We start from the raw sequence: 13,352 nt of genomic DNA, 5'->3' as shown, positions 1-13,352 counted from the left end.
ATTTTAGAGAAGCTACAGGCTTGAAGTTAATAGGTTGCAGGTGGCTACTTAAACTAGCCTCAGGACTAACAGGTGGTGAGAGGAAAAAGTGCTTGCTTTAGACGTGCTTGCACGTGTTGAGTGCTGAACAAGGTGAGACTGGTTTGAATCTCTGGAAGGAGTGAGCTTTGGAGCCTTTGCTCATGTCAGCTATGTGGGGCTCGGGTGCAGTGATTGTCGGCTGGGCCCTGGCACAGCTCGAGGGGAGACTGAGGGAAACGTAGCTGGTTTTACCAGCGTAGCGCCTGCAGTCGGTGAGAGACAGGGGCAGGTTGGCTGCTCGCTCCGAGCGGGCTGGGCCTTGGTCCCGCTCTGAGGCAGGCCCAGCTTTGCGGGGCGACTGCCAAGGCTGCGGCCGCGCTGCCCGGCCGGACCCTGTCAGGGAAGGGCGGGGCTATCGGCGGTGAGCAGCGGCGCTGCTGGACGGACGCCCCGCCCCGGTAAAACCGGGGAAGGGGGCGGGGCGACTGGCGGAGCCCGCCTTACCCACACCGCGGCGACGGAAGTGACGGCGTGGGGGGGTGCGGGCGGCTATGGCGGAGGGGATCTTGTTCCGGCGTGGGACCGGGCAGGTGGGCGCAGCGGGGCCGGGGCCGGGGCCGGGGCCGGGGCCGGGGCCGGGGCCGGGGCCGGGGCCGGGGCCGGGGCCGGGGCCGGGGCGAGCGGCGGTAAAGCGACTTATGTCCTCCGCAGAGCGACGACTCAGACGTGTGGGACGACACGGCCCTCATCAAGGCGTACGACAAGGCGGTGGCCTCCTTCAAGGTAAGGGGCGGGCGGCCCGGCGGGGCCGGGCCCTAGGTCAGGGCGCTGGACTGCCTTTTGTTCTCTTTTCTTCTCCCGCAGAACGCTTTAAAGAACGGGCAGTGTTCGGAGCCTTCGGACAAACAGGAGCAGCACCTGGGGATGAAAAGAAAAAACAACAAAAAGAACAGACACAGAAACAGAAACAAGAGCATCACGATCCCTTTGAAACAGGTCACCTCGCCTGTAAACGCTAGTAGTGCTCGTGCTGCATGTTGTGCTTCTCAGCAGTACTCAAAAGTAGCGTTTTTGTCACCTTAAGAGTGTGGGCAGGGGGATGATAATGTTATAAACCTTATTTATAGGTTTATATAATTGGGTAATTTTGCTAAATACAAGAGAGAAACTTTCTGCATGGGAGTCATCTTTCTCACAATTGGGCCAAAAAGGAGTTTAGAAAAAGGTGTCTTTCTGATCATTGGTGTAGGTGTTTACTTGCCTCTCTTGCTTCTGTTGCAGTGGAAAGTTGGTGACAGCTGTAATGCTGTTTGGTCTGAGGACGGTAAAGTGTACCTAGCAACTATTGCCTCCATCAACCAGAAGAGAGGCACATGTGTTGTTATATACACAGGATATGGAAATGAGGAGGAGCAGAACCTGTCTGATCTACTTCCTCCAGCCAGCGATGAAACAGTAAATGGAATGGGGAACTCTGGGGAGGTGGGGGATACCTTTTCATTTTTCTGAAAAGGAAAGTGGGAGAATCAGCAGCTTTTTCACCACTGCGGTGTTCAGAGTGAGAATCGTTACCCGATTCCATTGAGAACGGACACAAGCTGATGGAGGGAATGAAAGCGTCCCCTTACTTCTTGAACTCGCCATGGAAGAAGGGGAGGGAACAATAAGAAATTCACAAGTGAAAGATAACATAGCTAGAATAGCAAGCAGATAAGATTACAAGGTCGTAAGATCTTCCCTGAGTAGAGCTGGGAGGGCTAGAGAGAGGGGAGCATGCAGATGGGACTTTCACACTAAAATTGCTTGCTTTAAACTCGTGTTCAGTGCATCTCATAACAATGTTTTGTTTTCTAGAATGAAAATGAGACTCCATATTCCACAGATGAAAGTGAAAAATCTTCCCAGTCACGCCGAAACAAAAACAACTGCACAAAAGGAAGATTCTCCCCTCAAAACCTATATTTTCCAGTACCACCAGCAGCCCCAGGCCTGGGAAGGGTAAGCGCAGTCTTATCTGAAATAATGCATATACCGCAGTGAAGCCTGATACTACAAATTCTGAGACAACATCATGATATTTATCATTGTGTAGAAACTAAATAACAGCATTTTGGGAATAGATATACAGATATGCATGTTAGAACCTGTTGGTATGTCATTTTATGATGATCTGGCCACAGTTTAGCCCTTTTGCAGTGCTGCTGTCTAAGAAGGAAAGCCTTCTCCCTAGCTAACACTCGCTTTGCAGTTGCCTTGTAACTTAAAAGAGGTGTGTTGTTCCTTGAACTGTGACAGTGCTGTTAATGATAGCATTGTTGATGTTTTAAGATTGCACTTTTTCTAGCTGATCAATGTTTTTCACTAAGCAGGGGACTGAAGTCAGCAAAAGCATCCAGGTATCATAGAAGCTCTCAACTGTAGCCTCTTTATTGAATTATGAAGCCTTGGAGTATTGATATATTATTCAGTTTTCCTGTTGCATAGGAGTCTAAATAATAATGCAGTTGAATGCAGCATTATGTTTTCTAAATGTCACTGTTTGTGCAGGACTCCTTCATGAGGTTTGCTTTTATCTTCCTTCTTTCATATTGGTGGATTTGTATCTAAGCTCATTTTAAAGACATTCACAAGTATAATGGAATTTAGTCAGCATGTGCCCCCAGCCACACAGGAGCAGAGAAGCTATCTGTTTGCCTGTTGGTAATATTTGGTATGCTTCTTCATGTGAGAGTGCAACCACCAACTTCTATTCAGAAAATAGTTTTAAAAAATGCTTGTATGAACAAGAACCCTGTTTCAGCACCACCTCCCTCAGAGACATGTGTAATGTGAGTTCTACTTTTCCAGTCATGGAATGCTCCACAGAAATAGCTACTGTGTGCTGTGAACTGCAGTTTCACTAAATTGGTGGGATGTGTTGTCTTTAGTTTAAGGTTTGTGAATTGCTTCAAATAATTCTCTTAAAAATCCTAATGCCTGAAATTTCTTTTTAATTTGCACTATTCCATTTTTTCAATGTAGACCGAATCAAAATTTAGGGCACCTCCATCGTTTTTACCTTGCTGGCCCCCACCCTTCCTAGCAGGACCACCGGTAAGTGATAGGAGAATGAGGAAGAAAGTGTCAGAGATGAGTATTGGTGATTTCAAGTTTTCTAACTAAATACGCTCACTGACTATGTCTTCAGAACACATTTCTGTGTTAGAGCCTGTATTTTTCAGGTATTTGATAACACATTCAGTTACAAATATTACAAGAATCTAATGCATTAGGTCTGGTCTGCACTCATGTTTGTGACAGTGAAGCTGTTGGTAAGAATGTCAAGAGAAAAATTTTATTATTTGAAAAAACTGCACCTTACATTTGTTTAACAGTATTTTACTGATGCAGATAAACACTTTCCCCTAATAAAACTTTTTGTGTACAGTCAAGCTATGGGAATCCTATTTCTCCCAGGCTTTGGAAACCACAGGTTTTCTGACAATATCACCTTATTTGACTCCTTTTCAGAGAATGCACTGAGAATATGTTCCTATTTTTCAGTTTTATGTTTTGATCTTTTAGAATTAGTTGCTATCTAATCAACAGGGAGATACCCTATTGAAACACAGGCATTTCCTTTATGATTTCACAGTTGATTCCGCCTCCACCACCTATAAGGCCAGACTCTCTTGAGGATGATGAAGCATTGGGGAGTATGTTGATAGCCTGGTACATGAGTGGTTATCACACTGGGTATTACCTGGTACGTGCCACTTCTGTCTGGAAATGTAATTGTAATTTTGCTTTTGTGTTGCTGCTTCTGTTTTCAGCAAGAAGTTAGACAGGGAGGGCTGCTTTTTAGATCTCCTTTTCCAGTTTATGATAGGTAAATTTAAGGGTATATTGTATTGTAGAAGTATTCCTGTCCTTCAGCAGGAGTCACGTGAGCCAGCGTACATGTACACGTACAATGCTGGTTTAGTTCTTTTTCCACTGGAGGGGTCCCATCAGGTACTTTTATAGCCAGTGTTTTATAGCCATTCTGAAACAACCACTTCTGTCTTTGTAGACGGGTCAAGTAAATCTGAATATGTTTATTATTCAGTAGTCTTCTATGTATTTTCTGTGAGTGTGAGTGACAGGATCACATTTAGCATCAGATTTGGCAGTTTTCCAAAGACTGTTCATCAATAATTGTTCGAGGTGATTGTGGAGGTCCAGCAGGAACTTAGTTGTGAAAATTCTGTGACATGGAGTATTGATTTCTATTTATTTTCCTTTCTACCTTTACAAGGAAAGAAAATTACAGCAGGAATTAAACACTTTGTACTGGGGAAGTTGGTAAGAGGGATTTGGTGCCTTAGGGTATCTTCAAAAGACTGGTTTGGAGTATCTTGCTTCAGATTCTATATAATTATGGATTGTTCTAATTTACTTTTAATTGAACAAGAAATACATGTTCAAAATTATTCTGTAGGACCACTGATTATAAAGAAGACAGGTAGTTTGGCTTTTGTCCTGTTTAAACCACCCATTCTGATTTCCCCAAAGAGATAAAAGCTATTCTTGATTTGTAAAAGACTAAAAAATTTTTCCAAAAATGTTTTTGTTCTGCAACTAAAGCTTTTATTTACATGTTAGTAAAAACAAGATTTCACTAAATTGTATCCTGTAGGGTTTAAAACAAAGTCGAATGGAAGCAGCACTAGAGAGAGAAACACATGCAAAATAACTGAATGTCCGTCGTTGTTTTAAAGGATTGTAAGTATCTTAATTTTGTGCTAAATGAACATACAGTGTCGCTTGACAAGTGTGTTTGAAACTATGGTTCATTTTACAAGCTCTCTACAAGTTCTGAACTCTGTGCAAAATCTGTGAGCTTCAGGACTTCCATCCGCTCTTACGGCTCGCTACAAAGAACACTTCTGCCAGTATTAATCCCTCCTTTGCTTAGCAGCTGTGGAATATTATTTTCTTGGCTAGAATGAAGGAAAAGTATTTTATTGCTCTGATGAGAGGTTTAAATACAGCATCTCTCTACATCAGGATTAACGGCACAACTTACTTGAATTATGAAGAGTTACCTTATTTGTTTATGGGCTATTTTGAAAATAAAAGGTTCTTAAGTGAAAAGCAGTTCTTGTACCTCTGTGCACACCTTCAGAAGCAACTGCTTCGTTATACAGATGGGAGAGCAGAATGCATAACTAACTTTGTTTTCAGGACAAGATCAACATTTTAGTTTTATATTGTTGAGCAATTCTGTTCTCACTACTTCAGTGCTTGTGCTTTTATTTGAAAACCTTTAGGAATTTTCAAGTATATTGTTCAGTTCCGCATAGAACAAAACTATAATCTCTTGTGGACTTGTTTTTCTGATTTTCTGTGACTATGTGTAATTTCTGTGCAGTTGAGTAATTCTTGTTTGTTTGTTTAAAAACAAAAAGCTCTTGTATACTAATTTTTGCTTCTTTTTTAAAGCCAGGTACAAATCTTTTCTACTGAGAGTTGCATATCACTGATGCACTGATGGTTGATGGTGAAGATCAAATTTTATCAAGAAAATTTAATCTTAACATCTTTTAATATTGAGCTGCCCCTGATACCAAGTAAACAAATAACTCAGACTAGTAATTTTAAGTGCATTGAAATGAGCTATTTCTTAAAGACCTCTAGTCAAATGTATTTAAGAAGCACTGCAGCAATAAAATGTCTTCTTTCCCTGAAACAATTTAAGTCTTACCACATGATAGATTTAAGTCTTTTAACCCCACATTATAGATTTAGTTTATCTCTCATTTTAACACCTCTTGTATTCCTCAGGCTTTTTATCTGGATGACCACACCAGAACTAGGAATTACAGTGGATTATTTTTGGAGACAGCTGCGGCAGCAATGCGTGTTACAGAGGCCACTGGTGGCAATGGCCTGGAAAACAGTATACTATTAGATGCATAAGATAACGCTTTTAATATGATTAGAATCCTGAATACAATGGCTAGATTCAGAAAGGCTCATTTTTTTTGTTATAAATGCTGGTTAATAAAGTTCTACTTTTCAAACTTTGAAGTTAGGGGTGTGGTTTGTTTGGGTGTGGTTTTTGTTTCTAGCTTCTGTAGGCATCTGTCTGTTGGGTGAATGGCTTGAAATACACCAGAAAGTTCTGCTGTGTGGCCTTTTTCTGGGTACCGTTATTAAAAGCAAATTAGAAAAAGCAGACTGTGGAAAGGCAATGGTCAGTACGGACTTAAATTTCAGCCCTTACAATCTTAACTCTTGTAGAATAGAGGCTGGGGCCACAAAACTAGACAGTAATTTAGTTAATGCCAGTGGTTTGCTTTTCAGGGGAACTAGCCAAATACAGACTTGAACTTTGCTGCATTCAGTTCCATGTCCTACTGCTGTCACATGTCAGAAAATCGGTTTTCCCAGAGCTAATTAAGCAAAAAGGGAAGGACATAATCTTAACTTCCCTAAGCCACTTTGAAGACGTTTTCTTAATTGTCTAGATGAAGTAAATTAAGATTACTTGCAGTGATGCAAAGCTGCTGACTCAGCTGTTCAGCGACTATTCATTGCTGAAGAGGCACAACTGCCATCTGCTTCAATGAGCTAGTCCTGTGTTAGTGTCTGGCATTACCTTACAAAAAGTGGCCTTTATCAGTTTTAACACTAGCAAAATGTAAATATTATTTTTAGTGCAGTCTGGACCATAAAGGAATTTATTAATTTTATTTCATACGTGATTCATGTAATTACTTCAGTTGTTTTGCTTTCAATGAAATCAATTTATTGTATACAGGCTTTAAGCAAAATTTTACATTTTTCTTTGAAAGATATGACTTAGGTACAATCTATAAAAACCTGACTTGCTTTGCAAGTAGAGTTATTTTAATCATGTCTTCTATTCCTTGGTCCTTTCACATTACCTAACCATGCTGTAGAAGAGACTGGCATGTTACATCCTCGTAAAAAATTTATGGTGTATGTTTATGCAGGTGTATAATTCGTAATACAAGAAGGAAGAGAAAAAAAACAAACCCTCACACTTTCAAACTTTTCCAATCTCGAAAAACTGGTGAAAGCAGCAACACCGTTGCCAAACTCTTAGATTGGATATACTGCTCCTTCATGATATCAAACATTTTAAGGTCCTCTGCGATGAAGAGCCAACCCACCATTGCTATTGTCACAGGACTAGGCAATGAAGAAACACACTGGACAAAAGCTGTCACTGTTGTTGCACCAGCTTTGATTTGATGTCTAAACATATGGCTAAATTCCAGCTCTTTTAAAGCAGGCATGTTATTAAGTGTTGTAAAGAAATTTTTCCAACCAATTTCTGTAACATCCTGATTTACTGACAGCAAGAGCTTTTCAAGCTTCTGGAAACCTCTACAGTTTGCAATCTTTGCTGCAAAAATAAACAGACATCAGTAAGGATTTAAAGATGCTCCAAAACCATATGAAACATAAAGGAAAGTAAAATGAAGCTGAGGTATTGTACATTAAAAATAAAACAAAATTTTTGCTATTAGGTTGAAAAAAGTAGAACTGTGAACTCGTTTATGCTTTTTAATACCTCAGACTGAGGAGGCTGATGAAATAGAGGATACTTTAGCAGGCACATTAATGCCTAGTAGAATGAGATAGCAGTGTGTTTTCAAGCGTTTGAATACCACTCTTGGCAGAGCAAAGCAAATAAAATGCCAGCCTAAGCAACCGCTTGAGGTCAGACACCATATGTGAGATACTGAGTTTAGCAATCTCTTCATGCCTGTGTACCATCGCATACACTCTTCAGTCTTGCCTTGCCGTCAGCCTACTTACAGGATGAGACGCCTATCATCAAGTCACTATATATACTAAAATATATGTCAAAAATAAAGGAAGATGATACGACAAACTTAGCATTTGCTAAGACATTTTCACTAGCACATATATGAGATAGTAGTTTAAAAGACTATATACTAAAGTATTAAATTCAATAAATATTTTGGTAATACACAATTTTAACAGGACATATAAGCTAATAAAACTAGCAATGAAGTTATAATCCTCTATTTTGAGTCTTTTTTTCCACTGATTATTTTTCTTGTAATTTACATTGCTTTGTAGAAGGCAAGGGGAACTAAGGAGGCATTTCAAAAGAGGTTTCTGCAAAGTCTAGTATATGAGCAGTCTCAATACACTTTGATGAGCAAGTAATATTTTGGGCTGTGTATAGAGCAAACAGGAAGAAATTATAGCCATTAAAAATGAGAAATAATTTGCAATTGCATATAAACAAGATTAATTTATCCTGAAGCACTATCTACTCAGAAATATTATTTCATGTTTGAAGGTCTCTCCTTGAAACTTACCTGTTTCTAGCAGGCTGTCATCATCCAGATAATTAGAAGTATCTGAGGTGCAGGAAGGATGAGCTCCTCCAGGTAAAGAACACCACCTAAACTGTATACTGCAGAGAGAAGATGATGACCTTTCCTGTTACGATTAAACAAGTATACATTTCCTAAATCTTGTAATGCCAATGAGTGACAGCAGCAGAGCCAAGTGGAAAAAAAACCAACATTTAAAGATTCTGGACAATAGGTTACTATCAGCTTTCTTTCCTCAGGTTCGCCCCGCCATTGTGGCAAAGGTCGCTTCACTCTCTACCCAACAGCTTGAAAAGATCATCAACAGAAAAGGCAGAAATACTTCTCCAGAAAGGGTCTAAGAGGTCTCATGAGTCCCCTAGAGGTAAAAGGAATCTTCGTGTTGCCAAACTCAAGGAACGCACAGGAAAGAAATTGGGGTAATCTACCCTTCCCAAAATGAAAGCCTTTCCAACCTTTCCCTGTTCCACATAGACAGGGCTTTGGCAGGAGGACCATCTTGCCTTTCAGAGGTGCTGGACACCTCTGATTCCACAGTTGAGGACATCCATCCATCTCACCTAGTGCGTCGCGCCTGGAAGGCTGCAAACACATGCCCTTCACAAACTGCTTTGTGAGACCTGATTTAACATTCTAGTTCCAGATACTTTTTTCAGGTCTTTCTGGAAAGCTTAAGTAACTCGAACAGCTAAAATGCCATTTGAAATGCTGAAAAGTAATTCTGTCAAATGCAACAAATGGGATCAGCCAAAAGGAAAGATGTGTACAAACCGAAGATTTCACAGGCCTCCTTACCATCAAAATAGTGGCTTTTAAGATCCAACACTTTGAGAGAGACAAAACTGGGCAGAGAAGCAGCTGGGAGGAAAGGAAAAAAAGTATATATATTGTCATTATTGGAACTTAGGAATTTCTCTCAAATATTAAGTTTTTAAAAGTCTGTTTTCTGTATTAAAAGAATTCCTACCTAAAGAAAGCAAATCTTGATCTCTCAAAAATGACCCAGTTAACCTGATTTCTGTTAATTTCTTTCATGAAGAGATTGCTGCCAGAAGGGATTCTGAATTGGAGTAGTTGGAGCAGTCCAGGTGAAAAACAGGTCTTTGAAGCATTAATGAATTCATCTACAAAACAGTGTTGCAACACTGGAGATTCATTGTGTAGTGAACAAAGGTCAAAAATCAAGAAAGTTGTCCTAGCTCCACCTGTGAACTTTAGTGTAGAGGGAAGCCGCTTCTATCACAACTAAAGTGAGACACAGAAAGGTGAATGGGAGGAGCAGCATGATTCCTCTGTTTACATGTTAAAATCAGATGGCCTGTGTTTTATTTTATAACTAGAATCATGTTGGGTCATTCTGGCCTTAAAATGCAAGCAAGTTTTGCTACAGATTAATTTCTTGGTTTCTTTCACAGGATTAAAATCTAGTTTTTCAACATTTAGTGGGACTGAAACTGTTTAAACACCTTTTAAACACAATTATAAATGTATATTCTTGATTTCTAGTACAGATGAAAAATCACTTTTTCTTTCAAAGCATTCAGGTTTCATTTATTTTCCACCTCTCTCTTACACAGACAAATGCGCGTGAGAGGTCTACTTAAGCAGCATGTTTGATATTTAGCTTCTATAGCAGAAAAACTTGCAGTAAAAATTTCATAAATACAGAATGAATAATTTTTCACACACAGAATCACAGAATGGCAGGGATTGGAAGGTACCTCTGGAGATCATTGTAAGTACATATATTACAGTCTGGAGGTATTGTAAGTAGACTCACACTGTTTTATAAATCAAAGCAGAAATCCCTCCAAGTGTCACTTCTAATTACCTGTATAGAAAAACCCAGCTCTAGCAAGTAAATCAGGCTTTGTTCCTCTGGCATGGAATGGCCATGAAAGGACTGCAGCCTCATGTCCTCCATGCTGTACCTGTATGCATTCTCTGCTGGGCTCTCTAACTTCTGAACACTTATGTTGTACTTTGAAACATTACCCACCTCTTTCCCCAGGACAAATTCACAAGTGGGACAAAATTTCTTGTGCTGTTCATATGGGGTGCATCTAACCTTCATGGTAAATAAAACTTATCCACGGCAAAAACACTGCACACTGGATTTAACAAATGTGCGATAAAACCCTGCAGCTGCCATTTCAGTGAAAGACCATGATGTGAACTATAGGACAAGAATGACTATAATCTGTTGTGTTCATTTCTCATGGTAGGGTTGTAACTCCTCTGCAGCTGTTCATACACTTCTTGAAATTCTGCCTCCATGTCTTTGGCAAACTTGTGAAAATCAAAGGCTACATTTGGGAAGTGAGCTTGCAATGCAGGAGGATTCATCTCCACTATAGGGTCCTCTTTGGCAGACATTTTCTGAAAAAAACAAGGAAGGTTACCAAATTATATTACCTGCATCTTTTAGATAACATTCAGTCATGACCTCTGTTACCTTAATGTGGCTTATACAGGTTATAAACATTTCACCTTACTAAGAAGGGATAAGGTAACTGTAGAGTTGGTATAAACAGGTGTATTGTTAAATCCAACTAGTCAAATTGAGATTGCTGTGAACTCTGATTGACCTCTGTCCTTATAATGACGATAGCACGTATCCTGAAGCTTTTACAACCAAAATGGAGGGAAAGAAGAGACAAACAGGTGAGATTTGAGCAAGATGACACAGGTGATTGGCAGATCCCAAAAGCTTCAGTGTGGCCTCAGTAAGCCAACATGCCTCTATCCTCTCAATTCTTCCATCTCAAAGCCATGACTGAATGTTGCTAGCACATTCTGAATTTCTCCTTAAATTAGGTAAAAAAAAACAGGTGGCAAAACACACAATGCCAAATGGAAGATGGATAGTAAAAGTGAAAAACGGAAAAAAAAATCAAAGCAAGCAATTGTTTTATTGCAGTATTTTTAAATTTTAGCTGCTTTCAATGTAAGTAGTGACAAGCAGGAATTGCATAATCTTTCACAGAAAGGAACTGGGATTTTATCATCACAAAATGAAATTAATAAGGCAATGAAATTTATTGCCAAACTCATACTGTCAATAGTTATCTTCACTGAAGTAGTTTTATTAGATTTTTGAATTTTACATTAAAATACTCAAATATAGTTTATCTTGTAGAAGAACTTTTTGTTGATACAAGTGCTGTGGTAAGACAACCATAGGAAATATTTTGCTCTGTGATAGTTCAGAACACAGCAAACATGTCCACAGTTCAGCTCCATATAGTCACATTCTGCTCCCCACACCTCCAAAGAGCTTTATTTTCTCAAATAATTGAGGGATCTTAACAGATTTACAACACTTACCAATCAAATTCATCCTGAGAAAGTAATTCTTAATCCAGAATCTCCAACCTGTCAGTTTTACTCTTTTTCACTTGTTGTAAAAAATAGTTCTCCTCTCACAAGGAAAATGTGTGCTAACTAATTGCTTCCAAATCCCAAGGCAGAAATGTTCTGCAAAACTTGTTAAAAGTCTTCAAGTTCTATTTTTAAAAATTACTGTAATGAATTGCACTATGGGCACCATGTGTATTTTTCCTTAATATGTAAACATGATTCTCATTCAAATTTGATGACTTTTAAAATAATCTCCTCTTAATCCTTCACACAGGAGCCTGCATCATCCAGAAATGTTTCAGAGTTAGTATTTTATGGCATTTTTTCATCCATAATCTACATCACAATCTAGAATTAAAAGCTATGGCTCAGCACTTTATGTCCAAACTGTATTATGTAGTATTTTCAGGAAGTGTAAGAATTCACAGAATCACAGGTTGGAAGGGACCTCAGGGATCATCTACTCCAGCCTTTCCAGGAAGAGCACAGTCTAGACAAGAGGGCCCAGCACCCTGTCCAGACGACTCTTGAAGGTGTCCAACGTGGCCAAGTCAACCGCTTCCCTGGGGAGATTATTCCAATGGTGACTGTCCTCAGTGTGAAAAGTTTCCCTCTCGTGTCCAATCGGAATCTCCCCAAGAGCAACTTGTGTCCATTCCCCCTTGCCCTCTCCATGGGACTCCTTGTAAAAAGGGAGCCTCCATCTTCTCTGTAGCTACCCCTTAAGTACTGGTACATGGTGATGAGATCCCCTCTGAGCCTCCTTTTCCCAAGGCTGAACAAACCCAGCTCTCCCAGCCTATCCTCGCATGGCAGCTTCCCAGTCCTCTGATCATCTTGGTGGCCCTTCACTGGACCCCTTCCAGCCTGTCCACATCTTTTTTGTATAGCGGGGACCAGAACTGTACACAGGACTCCAGGTGTGGCCTGACAAGCGCTGAGTAGAGCGGGATAATGACTTCTTTATCTCTGCTGGCGATGCCCTTTTTGATGCAACCCAGCATCCTGTTGGCCGCCTTGGCCACAGCAGCACACTGTTCGCTCATGTTGAGCTTTCTGTCCACCAGCACCCCCAGGTCCCTTTCCACAGAGCTGCTCTCCAGCCAGGTGGATCCCAGCCTGTGCTGCACTCCCAGATTATATTTTCCCAGGTGCATGACCTTACACTTGTCCTTGTTGAACTTCATAAGGTTCTTGCTGGCCCACTCCTCCAGCCTATCCAGATCTTCCTGCAGAGCAGCTCTCCCTTCTGGAGTGTCTACTTCCCCTCTCAACTTGGTGTCATCAGCAAACTTCATCAGGCTACACTTGATCCCATTACCCAGATCACTTATAAAGATATTGAATAACACTGGGCCCAGTATGGATCCCTGGGGGGCCCCACTAGTGACAGGTTGCCAGTTTGAGAAAGAGCTATTTACCACCACCCTCTGGGTGCGGCCTGTCAGCCAGTTCCCCACCCACTGCACAGACCACTTGTCTAGGCCATAACGCATCAATTTCCCCAGGAGGAGACTGTGGGGGACTGTATCAAAGGCCTCGGAGAAGTCCAGGTAGACAATGTCCACCACCCGCCCCATGTCAACCAGGCAAGTCACTGTGTCATAG

At 40.7% G+C, this 13,352-nt stretch overlaps 1 protein-coding gene across 3 annotated transcripts; it reads left to right on the top strand.

Annotated features, from left to right (window-relative positions):
• The first annotated feature begins 503 nt into the window (after window positions 1-503).
• SMN2 (survival of motor neuron 2, centromeric) lies at window positions 504-8,035 on the top strand. 3 transcript variants are annotated; one of them, XR_010370490.1, is made up of 10 exons: window positions 504-611; window positions 733-804; window positions 886-1,017; window positions 1,303-1,476; window positions 1,876-2,019; window positions 3,043-3,114; window positions 3,656-3,766; window positions 4,679-4,764; window positions 7,002-7,347; window positions 7,702-8,035. XR_010370490.1 is itself a non-coding variant. In XM_064437848.1 (9 exons), the coding sequence occupies exons 1-8, from the start codon at window positions 573-575 to the stop codon at window positions 4,733-4,735; spliced, it is 801 nt and encodes a 266-aa protein (XP_064293918.1). In that variant the 5' UTR covers window positions 504-572; the 3' UTR covers window positions 4,736-4,764; window positions 5,827-6,072. The 3 variants fall into 3 exon arrangements, 2 of the variants coding, with proteins under 2 accessions (XP_064293918.1, XP_064293919.1); XM_064437848.1 differs by lacking the exons at window positions 7,002-7,347; window positions 7,702-8,035 and adding an exon at window positions 5,827-6,072; XM_064437849.1 differs by lacking the exons at window positions 7,002-7,347; window positions 7,702-8,035 and adding an exon at window positions 5,485-5,819.
• The last annotated feature ends 5,317 nt before the right edge of the window (window positions 8,036-13,352 follow it).

Source organism: Phalacrocorax carbo, chromosome Z (assembly GCF_963921805.1).
Source record: "Phalacrocorax carbo chromosome Z, bPhaCar2.1, whole genome shotgun sequence".
Lineage (NCBI taxonomy): Eukaryota > Metazoa > Chordata > Aves > Suliformes > Phalacrocoracidae > Phalacrocorax > Phalacrocorax carbo.
Note: the sequence above shows the minus strand (reverse complement) of the source record. Positions and strands in the feature narration are given on the sequence as shown.

What these genes read in the sequence shown, in the direction of transcription:
- SMN2 (XM_064437848.1), top strand. Translation starts at nt 573, where the DNA reads ATGGCGGAGGGGATCTTGTTCCGGCGTGGGACCGGGCAG. An exon ending in TCCGGCGTGGGACCGGGCAG is followed by an intron (nt 612 to 732) that starts GTGGGCGCAGCG and finishes TGTCCTCCGCAG; the next exon opens with AGCGACGACTCAGACGTGTG. An exon ending in CCTTCCTAGCAGGACCACCG is followed by an intron (nt 3,115 to 3,655) that starts GTAAGTGATAGG and finishes ATGATTTCACAG; the next exon opens with TTGATTCCGCCTCCACCACC.